This window comes from Ilyonectria robusta, assembly GCF_021365365.1.
Source record: "Ilyonectria robusta strain PMI_751 chromosome Unknown BGZ61scaffold_65, whole genome shotgun sequence".
Classification (NCBI taxonomy): domain Eukaryota; kingdom Fungi; phylum Ascomycota; class Sordariomycetes; order Hypocreales; family Nectriaceae; genus Ilyonectria; species Ilyonectria robusta.
This window is the reverse complement of record NW_025764499.1, coordinates 64,833-79,780: the sequence shown is the minus strand read 5'-3', so window position 1 is coordinate 79,780 and position 14,948 is coordinate 64,833. Positions and strand designations below refer to the sequence as shown.

The 14,948-nt window shown below is 53.6% G+C and overlaps 6 protein-coding genes across 6 annotated transcripts; 4 read left to right on the top strand and 2 right to left on the bottom strand.

Annotated features, from left to right (window-relative positions):
* Positions 1–1,637: 1,637 nt before the first annotated feature.
* On the top strand, positions 1,638–2,207 carry BGZ61DRAFT_303270 (uncharacterized protein; the record flags this gene model as incomplete). The annotated part of the gene is made up of 1 exon (XM_046238708.1): positions 1,638–2,207. A coding segment is annotated over one exon (570 nt), but the record flags the coding sequence as incomplete, so codon positions are not given.
* A 1,185-nt stretch (positions 2,208–3,392) lies between these two features.
* On the top strand, positions 3,393–4,404 carry BGZ61DRAFT_205155 (uncharacterized protein). Its single transcript, XM_046237956.1, has one exon. It carries the CDS (start codon positions 3,678–3,680, stop codon positions 4,302–4,304), a length of 627 nt encoding a protein of 208 aa, XP_046094173.1. The 5' UTR covers positions 3,393–3,677; the 3' UTR covers positions 4,305–4,404.
* Positions 4,405–4,651: 247 nt separating this feature from the next.
* BGZ61DRAFT_467950 (uncharacterized protein) lies at positions 4,652–5,884 on the top strand. The gene is made up of 2 exons (XM_046247832.1): positions 4,652–4,952; positions 5,014–5,884. The coding sequence occupies exons 1-2, from the start codon at positions 4,889–4,891 to the stop codon at positions 5,856–5,858; spliced, it is 909 nt and encodes a 302-aa protein (XP_046094172.1). The 5' UTR covers positions 4,652–4,888; the 3' UTR covers positions 5,859–5,884.
* A 4,629-nt stretch (positions 5,885–10,513) lies between these two features.
* BGZ61DRAFT_511031 (uncharacterized protein) lies at positions 10,514–12,549 on the top strand (the record flags this gene model as incomplete). The annotated part of the gene is made up of 5 exons (XM_046252094.1): positions 10,514–10,999; positions 11,052–11,176; positions 11,226–11,351; positions 11,403–11,486; positions 11,546–12,549. The coding sequence occupies 5 exons, from the start codon at positions 10,514–10,516 to the stop codon at positions 12,435–12,437; spliced, it is 1,713 nt and encodes a 570-aa protein (XP_046094171.1). The 3' UTR covers positions 12,438–12,549.
* Positions 12,550–13,110: 561 nt separating this feature from the next.
* On the bottom strand, positions 13,111–14,408 carry BGZ61DRAFT_500643 (pectin lyase fold/virulence factor; the record flags this gene model as incomplete). The annotated part of the gene is made up of 3 exons (XM_046251588.1): positions 13,111–13,617; positions 13,648–14,175; positions 14,391–14,408. 3 exons carry the CDS (start codon positions 14,406–14,408, stop codon positions 13,111–13,113), a joined length of 1,053 nt encoding a protein of 350 aa, XP_046094170.1.
* A 225-nt stretch (positions 14,409–14,633) lies between these two features.
* BGZ61DRAFT_316501 (uncharacterized protein) lies at positions 14,634–14,903 on the bottom strand (the record flags this gene model as incomplete). The annotated part of the gene is made up of 1 exon (XM_046238873.1): positions 14,634–14,903. A coding segment is annotated over one exon (270 nt), but the record flags the coding sequence as incomplete, so codon positions are not given.
* Positions 14,904–14,948: the final 45 nt, after the last annotated feature.

Here is a 14,948-nt window from a genome sequence, read left to right as displayed (position 1 = left end):
TCGCGACTCGTTAAGAAGCTCGAGAACCCTGATTCTGACGTATCGCCGCCAAGAGGGCGCCCACGGTTGTTGATAGTCGAAGAAGACGAAGCTATCGTCGCCTTCGTCGTCTGGATGGAAAGATCAGGGTTTCCAGCCAACAAACCTGAGATTGAAGACGCTGCCAACACTCTCCGCCTCCGCAGAGATCCTTTAGCTAAGCCAGTCAGCAAGATGTGGCATCCTCGCTTCGTTCAGGATCACCCCGAACTCCGTAAGACCTTCCTTAAGGCCGTCGAGAAGTCCCGTGAGTCTTGGGAAGCCGGCGGCATCGATGACCTCAAAACCTTCTTCAGTCAACTTACTGAAGCCGTCACTAAATACAGGGTTAACGCCTCTGAGTGCTGGAACACCGACCAATGCGGCATCAGAGTCGGCTGCTTGCGAGAGCGGGTACAATGCCTCGTCGTCCGCACCAAGAGACAGACCTGTGCTGAGACTCTCGACCCGTCAAATCGCGAATCCTGCACCGTTATCGGTACGGGCAGCGCTGCAGGTGATACGATTCCGCCCTGGGTAATCTTCAAGGCGTTCCCAACGCTAGATTTTGCGTATATTGAGGCCGATCCGCTGATGCGGTTTGCAATGTCTGAAACTGCGTTCTCTAATGGCGAGATCACATTCGAGTGGGCACAACACTTCAACCGTCACTCTTGGGAGAGGTCAACTACGGCTCAGAGGCGCGGAGTCACTCTGGAAGAGTGGTTTGGCTGTGACGAGTTCCTGCGAGATCCTCTTCTCAAGCATATCGAATACGACGCTCCACCGATATCTCACGATGAAGAAGACAGCATTTGGCGGCTCCTTTTACTAGATGGCTTCACTGGACATGGCGCCTTTGCGTTTAGAGAATACTGTATCAAGTTCAATATCATCGTTGCTCCTCTCCCTGCTCATTCAACACATATCCTGCAACCGATGGATGTAGGAGTCTTCCAGCCTCTAAAGAATGCTCATCAGAAGATCCTCCGCCGGGCATTACGCAAGGGCAATATCTCTTTCTCTCGGCATGACTTTATGAGTAGCTTTCAGGTAACTTAATACGCTAGTTTCTTCTGAGTTTGTATGCTAAATATGCAGCGGAACAGGAGGTTATTGACGCCGGATTCACTGCGAAGAATATTATATCTGGCTTCAAGAAATCCGGCATCTTCCCCCCCGATGCCAAACCGGCTTTAACATATATCGCCAAGAAACAACTGAAAACAAAGAAAGCAGTTGATCCTGCCTTTCTCTCGCTCCTGCCTCCAGAAACACGCTTCCAAACCGCCTCTGATACCGCGAAACATATCACCGAGAAGTATCACCATGTTCTCAGCTCTCCAACGCGCTCTGGGCTCCGTCAGCTCGGCAAGGTAGCTACGGAGGCCGCCGTCCTTGAGGATACGGTGACGATGTACGTTGACGACCGGAGAACGCGTATTGAGAAGCGTTATCACGAGAAAAAGAGGGGAAAGAGAGCAAAGCCACAAGGAGATTTCTCACACAACGTGAGTCTCCAAGAGCTCCGTGAACAGCAGGAAGAGGTCATCGCCAAGTCCCGTAAGAAGGAGTATAAGGCTCAGATTCGCTCCACCCGGTCTATTATCCTTCGGGAGATAGAGAAGCTCAGAGAACAGTGGCGAGAGAGCAAGGAGGTCATCGTCGATAGTATTAAGAAGAACCTGCGGTTCAAGAAGTGGCTTGAATACACAGGCAAGGATAAAGAATATCTCTCTATGGATACACAACGTTCTGAGATGACTCAACTCCTCAATGAGAAGACTGACGGCTTCATGATAGATACACAACTGCCCCCAGAAGTCAAGGAGTCAATGCGTCAAGCAAGATACGCACCGAAGCCACTGAACGCAGTGGATTGGACTGCACTGGCTGGAAGCGATGATTCTATTCATGTCAACCTTGGCCAGCTACCCACCGACAGCGAGAGCGAAGAAGAAGAAGAAGAAGAAGAAGACCTCGAGTTCATCGATTTAACGCAAGTTCGAAAGGCGCAAGAGATACCGCTATGGCAGCGATCTTCACCACCGGTTACGCCCTTATACGAGTCATCGCCCTACCCGGAAATTGCCTCCACGCCGTGCCCTCCACAACAACACATTCCAGGGCACAAGAAGATACAACAGATCATCAGAGAGACAAGGGCTACGCAAGAAGCAAGCTTGGAAAGGCCAAGAGACGCTGATACTGCTTGATTTGTCTGGCAGGTGTCTCTTACAATAGCGAGACCTGGGTACACAAGCAGCGGCGTCTGCAGCAATATCAGAATGTCATATCTCCCGGATCGCCAATGGCCTCAGTCTTCCTTCGTTTGTGCCTCAAAAATTATCTTGGACTGCAATAGAAACCTAGAATATGAAGAGGGAGGCAAAACACAGCGAAAATCGGGCTCCGCCGATGTTCCAGCTTTTTGTGACTGTTCCAGATTTTTGTGGCCAACTAAGCTTGCTTAGTTGGTCCGCCTTGGGGCTTGCCCCACACATGGACCAACGGGTAGGTATTGGTTTTGATGTTTCTTAGAATAAAACACCGCGACTACTTCACCATGAAAAAACCAAGACACTGGCCTAACCCGACTCCTGATTACCATCATTGATGTTTGGGCCCTACAATGCACAAGGTCCTGGTCCGTTTTTGCATACCTGAAGTCTATTATTGTCCACTTCTTCCCCCCCAAGCGGTCGGTGGGTTGCATCTCGTACGATATTGCACCGTTGCTAGCCGACAGGCACCCCGGGCACTCGGCTATGTTGGGGTAACCGATGGTGTTCTTCGCTGTCAGCCGAACAAGACTGTTTTCTCAGCGATTTGCTTACCCTGTGACGGTTCATCGAGATGCGTTCTGTGGGTGTGTGTCCACCAGATGGATGGCTGCATGCCAAGTATGTTGGCGTTGTGTCGGGGGGGCAAGGATCCACAGAACTGCAGGTTGGTCCTGATTAAGGATCGTCCTAACTTCCAGGGCTGTGGTTGCGGCGTTTCAAGTGTACCTTGCTTCTCGAAGTCGTCAGTTGTGTGAGAACGAGCCCGCTAATGCTGTGGGTGGTTTTTGTGGTTCAAGTCGGATATAGTGTAGAGAGTGAAGGTCGAGGCCTTGCAAAATATTTGAAAGGACTAGACATAGCAGACGTTGGCCCTATGCAAGTCCAAAAACAACATCTTGCACAGTGAGGCTGAGAGACGGCCGCAATACGCGCGCTGCGGCTAACCCCCCCAACCCCCCCGTCCCTGCATGAGATCACGTAATCCGAGATCATAGCGCATCAGACCAAGCTCTGTGGCCCCGCGAGAAGCGACTTGTCATATGCTAGCGTAGCCAACAAATCCAAAGAGGCAAGCCGGGGAGACGACTGCTGATAACGCCTTCGGTTTCGAAAGTGGAGGAGACAAGGGAGACATCGACAATTTACACATCCAACGAGAGCTTCCCCACCCCTGCTTCCAGATTTTACTACGCAAATCCCTCTCATGGACGCCGCGGAGATACGAAGGAAGGCACGCTTCAGTGCTCGGAGGCGCTGGAGTGCGCTGGAGTGAAGAGGGGCGCGTCACTGGCGCTTGCTTGCTAGGGCCAAAGGCCCAGGACAGCTAAAATTATTTCACCCCCGTCAGCATCACATTGCGTCTCTGTTGGTGGCATGCCACGGATTCGATTCATGACGTACAGTATATTTTACGCCCACCTACTCGTCTCACTCCCATCGCCTCCCCATCACCACCGCCGCACCTCGTCCTCCGCCCGTCCCATCCAGCCGCAGCAGACCATCCCCCAAAATAACTACGACACCTCGCACGTAGCCGCCGCCCTCGCCCACTCCTGCAAGCGAAGCTCCAGCAGAGACCGTCCAGCGCCCCGGGCAAGGGGCCCCTATCCCTCGCGGCCCCATCGACGCAGCAGCACTCGATCCCACCACCGCCACAATCCCCATCCCGACATGGCTCCCTCTGCCACCGCCGCCGCCGCCGCCGGCAATGGCACTGGCAGCCCGGCCGCCCCCAAGCGGCAGCAGCATGGCTACGCCGATGCGCCGCCCCGGGCATCTACCTCCAAGCACGCGAGGTCGCGCACCATCATCCCGACGCAGTCTGGAAAGTGGATCCTCGGCAAGACCATTGGCGCCGGCAGCATGGGCAAGGTCAAGCTTGCCCGAAAGGAGGATGGCAGCGAACAGGTTCGTCTTCGCTTCGTTGTCGTCGTTCACCTTCCGCCTCCCATCTCCCATCTCACTTCTCTCCACACGGCCTCCCCCTGCGCACAAAGCTAACCGTCCCCTCTTCCCAGGTCGCCTGCAAAATCATCCCCCGTGGCTCGACCGACGATGGCCAACAGTCCCGCGCCGACAAGGAGCGCGCCGACCAGTCCAAGGAGATTCGCACCGCTCGTGAGGCCGCCATCGTCTCCCTCCTAAACCACCCCCACATCTGCGGCCTCCGCGACGTCGTCCGCACCAACCACCATTGGTACATGCTCTTCGAATATGTCAACGGCGCCCAGATGCTCGACTACATCATCTCCCGTGGCAAGCTCAAGGAGAAGCAGGCCCGCAAGTTCAGCCGCCAGATCGCGAGCGCCCTCGATTATTGCCACAGGAATAGCATTGTCCACCGGGACCTCAAGATTGAAAACATCCTCATCAGCAAGACGGGCGACATCAAGATCATCGACTTTGGCCTGAGCAATCTGTTTGCACCCCGCGGCCACCTCAAGACCTTCTGCGGCAGCCTCTACTTTGCTGCCCCCGAAATCTTGCAGGCGAGAGCATACACAGGCCCCGAGGTGGACGTCTGGAGCTTCGGCATCGTCCTCTATGTCCTCGTCTGCGGCAAGATCCCATTCGACGACCAGAGTATGCCTGCGCTCCACGCCAAGGTCAAGAAGGGTCTCGTGGATTATCCCGGATGGCTCTCGAGCGGTAAGACGGCCACCTCTTCCCTCCGCGTCTCGTCCAGCAGTCAGCGCTGACCCAGCGACAGAGTGCAAGCATCTCCTATCCCGCATGTTCGTCACCGACCCGAACCAGCGGGCGACCATGCGGGAGGTCTTGAACCACCCTTGGATGATTAAGGGCTTCAATGGTCCCCCCGAAAACTATCTCCCCGTGCGCAAGCCATTGACCACCCCGTTGGACCCAGAGGTTATCCACGCCATGGAAGGGTTCAACTTTGGCTCCCCGGAAAGCATCAACGCAGAACTCACCAGGCTCATCGAATCTGAAGAGTATCATCGTGCCGTGAAGCTGTTGCAGCGGGAGAAGAAGCTCCCCCCGCCGGCCAAGGACGCCGAGAAGAGGAGACCGTTTGGCTTCGACTTCTACAAGCGGAGGAGCTCAGGCAACAGCCGCGACACCCTGACCGGTCCTAGCTCTGAGGCCCTACAGTTGGGCAACGACCCGATGAATGCCTTCAGCTCCCTCGTATCTATCTATTACCTGGTGAAGGAGAAGCAGGGTCGAGACCACGCTGAAATGTTCCCGCAGCCTCCCGCCGGGGCCCGTGAGAAGGAAAAGGAGAGGGAGAGGGAGAGGGAGAGAGAAAGAGAGAGGGAACGTGATCAGTGTGACGTGCGTGATCGGGAAAAGGCCAGGGAGCCGGAAGTCTTGCCTGAGATCGCTCCCCCCAAGGAGGCCCATACGAACTCCGCGGCCTATGAGATGCCCGGTGAGAAGCCGACGGGTGGGCGAACGAGGCCGCACGCCCGCACCCATGGAGAGGACGATATCCCCGAACCTCCCAAGCAGACTCCCCTGCCTCCTCCCGAGACCAAGGTCGAGCAACTTCAGAAGAAGGAAGGCACTGCTGCTGATCAGCACTGCTGCTGATCTCCTGCGTCGCTTCAGCACCCGCAAACGCAGGAACCCGCGCGGCTGGATAAGGACCGGTCTCACCCCTCTGTGGTACAGGTCCATCCGCCGTGGCGGCGTGAGCGAGACGAGCCACCCGGAGCCGCGGTTCCGCTCGGGCACCAGCCAGCCACAACACAGCGAACTCCTCAGCCCGCCCTTGTCTGCCGGCGGGAGCAGGGATTCCCGGCGGACGGCTCTGGGGCGGTCGACGAGCGTCAATTCGGCAGAGATGAGGCGACGCGACGCCAGATTTGGCAAGGATCCTCCGCCGACCAGCGGCTCCGACCAGTCTGTCCTGCACGAAGATTTCCTGCGCGGACACCGGACCCACGGGCATTCTCGCTCGGCCAGCATGAGGGTGAAGTCGATCGCCCATGCCCGGCGAGAGAGCATCCAACAGCGTCGCATGAGGAGAGAAGCGGCCTTGGAAGCTAACGTGCCGTAGGAGACGGACCGGCTGGACAGCACCGAACTGGCCAAGTCGGCGTATCTCAAGGGACTGTTCATCGTGTCGACGACGTCTGGCAAGTCTCGTTCGCATAGGCGGCGTTGTTCGCAGAGCCAACAGCGGCGCATGAGGCATGAAAGGCATAATTGCAAGAGGATCTGAGACGCATCTTCTCCATATCCAAGATCAGCCTACTGGAAGTAGAGGCGTCGCTGTTGACGGCGAGCAAGGCTCGTCGTCATTCCGCCTCTGCTTCTTAGTAGTCAGCCAGGACGGCGATCTTGGCGAGCAACTCAAGGCTGACAGATCTGGGAACACGTCGAGTTTAGCCATGCATGATGTGCATCAGTATTAGCAAAGCGTCTGCGTCCCAGTTATCTGTGTGTATGACGTGACAGTAGTCGGACTGGGAGCTTTCAGCATGGAGAAGCCAAAATCAAGCGCATTCGGCCTCCACACACGCCCAAGCAGAGAGCAATAGACGTAGTAACTCAGCCTAACTCGCTTATTAACGTGTGGTTCGGGCAGACGGAGGTTGATGGCTTGGCGGCCAATTCGCGGCTGACGTCCCGGCCTGGCAGGGGAGCATGAGCAATTGTGCCCCCAAATCGCTTCTCCGCAGCACAAGTGGAGTGAGATGGACTCGACATCAGGCCACGGCACGAAAATGCTCGATGGAGGCACAGGGGGGCTGGCAGTGGGATCCTGGGGTTGAGGGGGGGACGGCATCTCTAAATGGAGGGTCCACGAAGGGTCCAAGAGGGGTCTGTCGGCTTCATTACGACTATGGAGAATGTCACTGAGCTGCGGATGATTCTCTAACATGATACCCAAGTTGGCTATAGCAGCCCATCGTCACTGCTCCAAAATTGGTCGCTCGCGCCAACTTGGCCCGAGAAGCGGATGCCGCTAGTTCCCCAACAAGCAAAATGCCGGGCCCCGGCATCCACTGACAGAACCCCCGGGTGTTTTTCAGTGGGTTGGCACGGGCTGCGGGGAACCTGGAGTTGCATTGCCCTTGGACCGGGGGCACTCTCCGCGCTGTGTCACGACCACCTTAGCAGTCACCCGATGCCGTGTGGACGTGGGCGGATGGGGCCGCTGGTGGTTGGCCGTCAACTGAATCATCAGGAGACTAGACATACCTGTCCAGGTTCAAACATATCAGGACGCTCGATGCGATAACCTATGAAAAGAATGAGTAGGGTAATTTAATTTTGTCAAAGGCTTATTACGTACGAGGATCTAGCTGCTCTGTTTCTTCAACAGTAGCGGCTGTATGATATTGAGAGGAACCGGCGGATATGTCCTCCCGCCGTTCTATATCCTCGTAATTATTATGGCGTCCGGGTTCTTTGCCTTTGGAATCGCTTGAGTGCGCAACTTTTGATGTATTCCCAGATACATCCTGTTCAGAGTTGAACGTTGTCTGTTCGTTGATTGCGATACGCCATTCGGTGTCGAAATTGCCTGTAGAGTCTGTAGTTAACACGAGATATAGCGGTGGGGGAATTTGGAGGGATGAAACTTCCAGCTGTGACACGAACCATTGGCATTTTGGCGCTGGCGATAGTATCTCTGATAGTCTTAACTCCAGATCCAATCTGTCCAATCTCCCCATTGCTTGTTTCTATCAGTCTCCGCGGGCTCAATCTCGAGTTCTGAATCGAAACTTCCGCGACTCAAAGCCTGTATATCAAGTGACAGGCCCTCGGCGTCGGATGCGCAATAGTCGTTCGTAGCAAAATAGCCCACTTGGTTCCCGGCGTCTCTCCTAGCTCGGGAAGCTGCTAGATCTCTCAACGCAGTTTCTGCTCTCTCCCACCCCCTTTTTCAGGAATCGGTGTTTCCAATTTTTCGAACCAGTCATGCATTAGCCATGGGCGCAACGATGCTGTTGGTTCCGTTGGCTTCAAGGGCTTCAAGCAGCTAACATTGTACATTTCAAAGGTCGCAGATCTTTGAAAATCGCCAACTGGGAGGTCTGCCCAAGGAAGCGAACGAAGCGCAAAGCTGTGCGTATGTTCTAAAACATGATTAATTAAGCTTGGCGCGTCTCGAGGCCCCGTCTCGTAACATAGAGGACAGGATATTAGTCCAAAGAAGGGACTGGAAGGCCATAGGCGCACTGTTCCGAGAATACTTGCTGGGAATGAATCCATGTGCTCTTCGCTTACATGCTCAAGAAGCTGGTCGTCGGTGTGGAAGACCATATTACCTGGCATCTAGGCTCAGTGACGCTAGATTTGTGCGCGTGATATGGCCTGTGGCTGCAGGATGGATGAGAATTTGAAGTATGGAGAAAGGAGATATCACATTCCACGCCATAAACTCCTAGTTTATGCAAATTGTGTAAAGCATACGCAATATAACACTGACATTATGTTCCCGCCTCTAGCCCCTCCCACGGGGCCGTCCACGCTTGGTCTTAAGGGAAATGGGGGGGGGGTCATAGCGACGGGCATCTTGGCTTAGTGGCTATTGCACTTCCCAGCCGAGGCAAGAGGTAATGCGCACTTCACTAATGCATCGCGGTAGACCGGCTTACTAAATGAGACAGTGGCGCTAGATTTGTGCTTGTGACACGGCTCGTAGCTGTGCTGTAAAGGATAAAGCGTTGGGAAATGAGACGTCACATTGACTAAAACTCTTAGTTTATGCAAGCTGTTCAAAGCATAAGCAATGACCCTGACATGACGTTCCCACCTTTAGACCCTGTCTGTCCACGCTTGGTCTTAAGGGGAAAGGGAGTAGACGAAAGCGCGATAGAATGAAAGCCACGCTATGTTTCAGAGAGCTGGCAGCTCACGCGTGGGACGTTGGGAAACAATCAAGGCTACGAGAGCATGACGACATCATCGGTCGACCAGCGCCGTTTTACCAATGCCGACAGCTTTCCAGGCTTGAGGTTCTGAGCCTTGTCAAGTAACTGTGAGGACAGAGTGGTCTTGATGAGAAATACCGTAAAAACTCTGTCAACTCGCGCAGCCTAGCTTCTCCATAAAAAGAAGGAGAACCAATACATTAGGCTGTTTGTGACGTTTTTACGGTTAACAGTGGGAAAATGGAGACGCTAGGCTGCGAGAGTTGACAGAGTTTTTACGGTAGTGACTGCTGAACAAGTCGGTGCATTGAACAGGACAATCCAGAGTTAGCGCGTCGATCATGTTCTGGTCTAACCTATAAAAGTAACCACATGGTGATCGCGGGTGTTCCGTCCGTCCCAAGCCCAAGATGTCAAGCCACGGCATGGGCCGAGGCTTGCGCAAGGGCGAGCTAAAAGCCCCATCGCCATGATGACGAAAGTTGGTTCTACGTTGCCACATGGACATCCGTAGTCTCCATTGTGGAGAATATCCCGCTTTGCCCCAATCGTGAGCCATTCACTCTGCGGTTATCAATGGGCTCGTCAAGGCTGTGAAGAAGTCTTTACAATCTCTTTACGCTGCAGTGCAACGGCCCAGCAAGCACCCACCCTCCCCGGGGGTCACAGAGCACAATGGGGCAAATCGGCGTTGAGTCGACACGGCCGTAAACAAAGGACACGTTCTCAGTAGTCTTCAAGGAAAACCAGGTGTGTTGATCTTAGCTACTTCCTCTCGGCATTACATTATCTGGCCCCGTGGTGGTCGAGCGTAAGCCTCTCGCTGCAACTGCCCTGGAAAGGCAATGCCACGGGCGCTGGCCGCAAGCCTCCGTCTGAGCGTCTAGGGGAGCTGGCGCGGCCGATGACAAACTTGCTAGTATGGCCAACTGTCGGAACTGGTGGGTTGACAAATCGGGGAATTATGATCCCTTTAAGACAGCCCTACTTCGAAAAGAGCCAGGGTCAATGCGGTTGGGGGAGCCTGGAGTGATAATGCCCCTTTTGATTGGGATCCTGACTAGATTAGCAGATGTGTCAAGTGCCAGGATAAGGGGTTCTCGACTACGGGATCCCACTCTTCGAGCTGTCCAGTTTGAGCTTGTTTATCCACGTGGTGGTGTGGTGTTCAAGTTTCTCAGACCTCTCGACCCCATCCCATCGGCAATATATATGGACGTCGTCACCTCCCCTTCCGCTTCCGGGGCTGCCTGTTGCGGAGGCAACATACTTTCACCAGATTAATTACCTACCTCTTCCCTTTCCGAGAAACCTCGTTGCCTTTTTGACTCCCGCTTCCACGTTTCTTCAATCGCAAATATGGCGGAGTCGGGCTCGGCGGAGGCTAAGACCCAACCTCATGCCAACCTCGATGGCCTCGGCATCTTCTGGATCGTGTTTGCCCTCTCCTGGACCTTGATCGTCGCAGGCGGCATGATCTTTCTATGGCGTTGTCGCGACATGCCTATACTGAGGATTCGAGGTCTACCGCTGTCATTCCTTGCCATCACATTGCTCCATCTCTACTGGGGCGCCGTCCAGACCGGGTATGTCTATTTCCGTCTCACTACACCCGAGGTAGAGTACTGGATCATGAGCATTTACCTCCCCTGCGGCATCGCTCTATTCCACGCCTCCAACAGCCGATTTCTCCATGTCGCCAAAGCCCAGAAGGAACTCTTCGCCTCGGACGCTGCTTCGATTAATAGCGAGCGTGCCGAGGCTAAGTCCCTCGTCGGCCGCTTTCGATCTCTCAACTACACCAGAAAGATCCTGATCCTTGTGGGCGTGGGCATGAGCTGTCAGGTAACACAGCTTGCACGTGGTGTCCCCGTACAATTACTGACCCGAAAACCAGTTCTTTCTTACAGTCTTCATGTACCTTATTTCGAGAAAGTTCCATCCCTCCTTCGGCATCCCGGGCACCGAGGTTACGGGAACCGAAGACTTTCAGAAGTCTCAAATGGGCAGGGGCTGGGAATGGTAGTACCGACTATTTCCCCAAGTAATCCGAGTACTAATATTATTCTAGGTGGCCATCTGTCTTTTGGCAGTTCTTCTGGGCATGGATTGTCGCTCCCTACATTCTCTGGCACGCTCGTGGAATCAATGATACACTAGGATGGAGGACACAAACTATTGCTTGCTGTCTTTTGAGGTCAGTATCCTTTAACATAAGATGGCTGACTCTATGCTCACTCTCAAGAAGTCTTCATGCTACCCCTATGTGGCTTATTGCTTTATATATCCCTGCCATGTCGGTAGTTAACAAAGTCTGGGTTCCTCCTCAATGGTAAGCTATCCTAATATTTATGTGTTTATAGAGGATATGCCGAGCTCACTCTAATTAAGGATTGCCATCTCGATTATGATGCTTGAGATCTTTACTATCTTCTTTCCTTGCTGGGAAGTCTTTAGACACCAGACTCTACGCCAAGAGACCCTCGACTCTATCAATCAATGGCAACTTAATAAGAGTGTTGGCAAGACCTCGGGGTCTATTCCCACAGGCTCCACGAAGGTGGCTGGCTCATCACTGACTGTATGGTCTAAGGGTGACTCTATCGAGAGCAGTGTTGGCGAGAGTATCCTCACCATGGAAGCTCTCGAGTGCGTCCTTGAGCGAAATCCCGAGCCTCTTCAGAAGTTCTCTGCCCTCCGAGATTTTTCTGGAGAAAACATTGCCTTCCTGAGAGCCGTCGCTGAGTGGCAGTCTTCGCTTCCTCTTGTGGTTCTCGACCCGGAGAAGATCAAGGATGACGTGGCCCAGGAACTTGTCTGCGAACGATTCAACAGCGCTCTCAGAATCTACATCAACTTCATCAGCTCCCACCATGCCAAGTTCCAAATCAACCTTTCCTCACAAGATCTCAAGAGGCTCGCGTCTGTTTTCGAGCCGTCCGCCCGCATTCTCTATGGCGAGAAGCACGAGATTGATCCCGCTACGCCCTTCGACTCCTTTGAAATGACCAGCAAGGCCAAGTCGTCTTCTGGGTCATGTCACGGCTCCGAGACCGGCATCATGACCGGATCGATCAACGAGACGGAAGCCATTGGAGACAAGGCCCTCTACTGGGGTGACATCCCTGATGGCTTCGATGCCACCATTTTTCATGACGCTGAATCAAGCATCAAGTATCTTGTTTTCACCAATACCTGGCCAAAGTTTGTTAAAGATCGACAATCCTCGATCAACTCAAACGGTAACCTTGAGGCAGGAAATGCCATTCCCGCTACCCGTTGAGCGTGGTTATGAGTTAGGGAGGTAGGGTCATTTAGGCCTTCTGGGACGGATCTTGACGCTTTTATGTATGAATGCAGCTAAACTGATGAATCGATACGCATTTCTCTCGCCGTTTCTGATTCCCTCCGTAATTCCGTGAAGTGTGTAACTCATGATGCCCTTGAGTTGTCTAAACGGTCTTATTCTTTGACGTGGCACGCAGCCCTACCTTTGCTTCCCAAGACGCCGCCATCTCTGTAACTGTAGCCAATGCGGTGCCTGGCTTGTGGCAATGATTGTGATGCGAAGTACTCGTGACGGTATATTATGAGTCTCTTCTCTTAGAAAATTCGTCCTACATTTCCTACGAAGCAAGGCTCCGTCTGTGTGATTTGCTGGTCATCCCGCAGAAGCGACGATTCCTACATGGCTTTGCGCGTATCTGTCGGATTCTGTGAGTTTCCATGCATGCTTGTGACGACAAATAAAGTGCGAAATGACCAAGACACAATGCCATCAAAACTGGCCAAAGATCAATAATTCAGGATAACTTGCTTACTCTATCCAGTGTGTTGAGACAGCTGGACATACTGCTCAGCCCCTCTCTGAGAGCTAAGGGAAGCAATCAAAAAAACTTAGAACCTAATTGCCCCTTCCAAGTCCGGAAATCCCTTTCAGCTTCAACACACTATTGCTACATACTCGGCTTATACGCACCATTTACCCTCATTTTCAAGCAGAGCTCTTTTGGTGTCAGGCATTTGTTGCAGGCAATCGTGTTGCTAGTGCCTGTGGTATTAACAAACAGGTCGAGGTCGTTATCGCGCAAGATGTTTTGGACAACCACGTTAGCTGCGGCTACAGTTTTGGTGCGAAGACGACTGCATGAAAGGGAAAGATCAGGATTAATACATGAATCGTCGATAATAGCCAGGCCTGCAGCGAGGCCGCCATTGGTCTGTCGCTCGATGAGGTTGTCCCAGACCTTAGCATTGATGGCGCCGTCGAGGATGATTCCGTAGGTGCCAAAGGCAACATCTGTCGGCAGCTGTCGACGGCTAGGATTCGTCGCGCTGACATGGTTATGTGAGACCATGACGCCATCGAAGCTAGGATCGACAAAGACGCCGATGCAGCTGTCGCTGACATCATTATATTGCACGTTTGCGCCCGGGGTCTGGACACAGAGTGCGACGTTGTGCTCCGAAATGTGGTTGTTTGAAGCCTAGACACCGGCCATGTCGTCCATGCAGATGCCGATGAACCCCAGCTTCGTCGATGAGACCACGGTGTTGTCGACGACTCGGGTGTTGGTCGAGCCAGCCGTGAGGAACCCGTACAGGTGGCCGTTGGTGAGCCTGTTTCCCGTCACCCGAGCGTTCTGGGCCCCGACCACGGCTATGTTCGCGCCGGAGAAGTTGCTGACTTGGAAACCCGTAATTAACACGTCCTTTACCGGCTCTCCTGCTGAGAGGACCTTCCGGTGTTCGACCAGGAACGGGGCCAAGTCAATCTCAGACCCCATTACGCAGATGCCCGCCTCCGTACCGGGACCGGTCAGGTTAGAACAGTGATTTGTAACAGCGGTGGTAGGGGGAACGAGGATGGCGCCCAACCCGACCAGGGCAATGCCGTCTTTCTCGATTGTCAGCTGCTCGGCGTAGGTGCCGGCTTCAACGAGGATTCGATCCCCCCGAGAAGCCGCGTTGATCGCGTCCTGAATGAGCTGGCCAGGCTGGACGTGTATGGTGCGGCAGTCCTTGTCATCATGGCGTTCCTTACTGGCTTCATGGTCCTTGCCCTTGTGTTCCTTGTCCTTGTCCAGATGTTGGCAACGCCCTTTTCCATCCCAACACGCCCATTATCCTTCATCCATAGATGACGGTAATGCCCATTTTCCCACTTGCATTGGCAATCGTCCCTGACTGAAGATATTAGCAGTTTATGCATTTGATTTTGAGAAAGCAGACAGACCTTGGAGGCCGGCAGCATTATCAGGGTTTTGAAGGGGGGAAGCAGTCACAAGGCCAAGAAAAACGCTCCCAGCAACTCCCAAGTTCAGCTTTATGGTAGCTAAATTTATAAGTAGACGAGTGATGCGTGGTCGCGTGCAAGCCTGTCAACTCTTGAGAGGGGGAAGGCGGGAGACAAACGTGGTAAATAATTAGACTTAAGACGAGATGTCTTTGGCTTCGGAGGCGGCTTGCCTAGCTCAAGAGCAATATCGTGACGTGAATATTCCCTCGTAGTGCTATTCTTAGTGATAATAGCTATCGTCTGGGCAGCGATGTCCCCTACGAGCAGCAGCGGTCTTCCAGATCGGGGACGGTCAATAACGTACGCCTCAAGCACTAGCTGCCCTTCTACCCATCCTTTCTCCCTGGCTTTTCGGAATAGGCAGGTCAATCGACTTGGTAAGATGCCTGTAATCTTGAAGATCTCGTCCCTAGTGTATCCCTCGCCCTTCAGGACTAGGGCTGAGGTACGGGTGCTATTGTTGTGGTTCTTAGTCTTTGGCATCGTTAGTGGGGC

Bases quoted from the DNA above. Each gene is read 5' to 3' on its own strand.
- BGZ61DRAFT_467950 (XM_046247832.1), top strand. From the start codon at position 4,889: ATGCCTGCGCTCCACGCCAAGGTCAAGAAGGGTCTCGTGGATTATCCC. The intron at 4,953-5,013 runs GTAAGACGGCCA...ACCCAGCGACAG, and splicing joins TCCCGGATGGCTCTCGAGCG to AGTGCAAGCATCTCCTATCC.
- BGZ61DRAFT_205155 (XM_046237956.1), top strand. From the start codon at position 3,678: ATGCCACGGATTCGATTCATGACGTACAGTATATTTTACGCCCACCTA.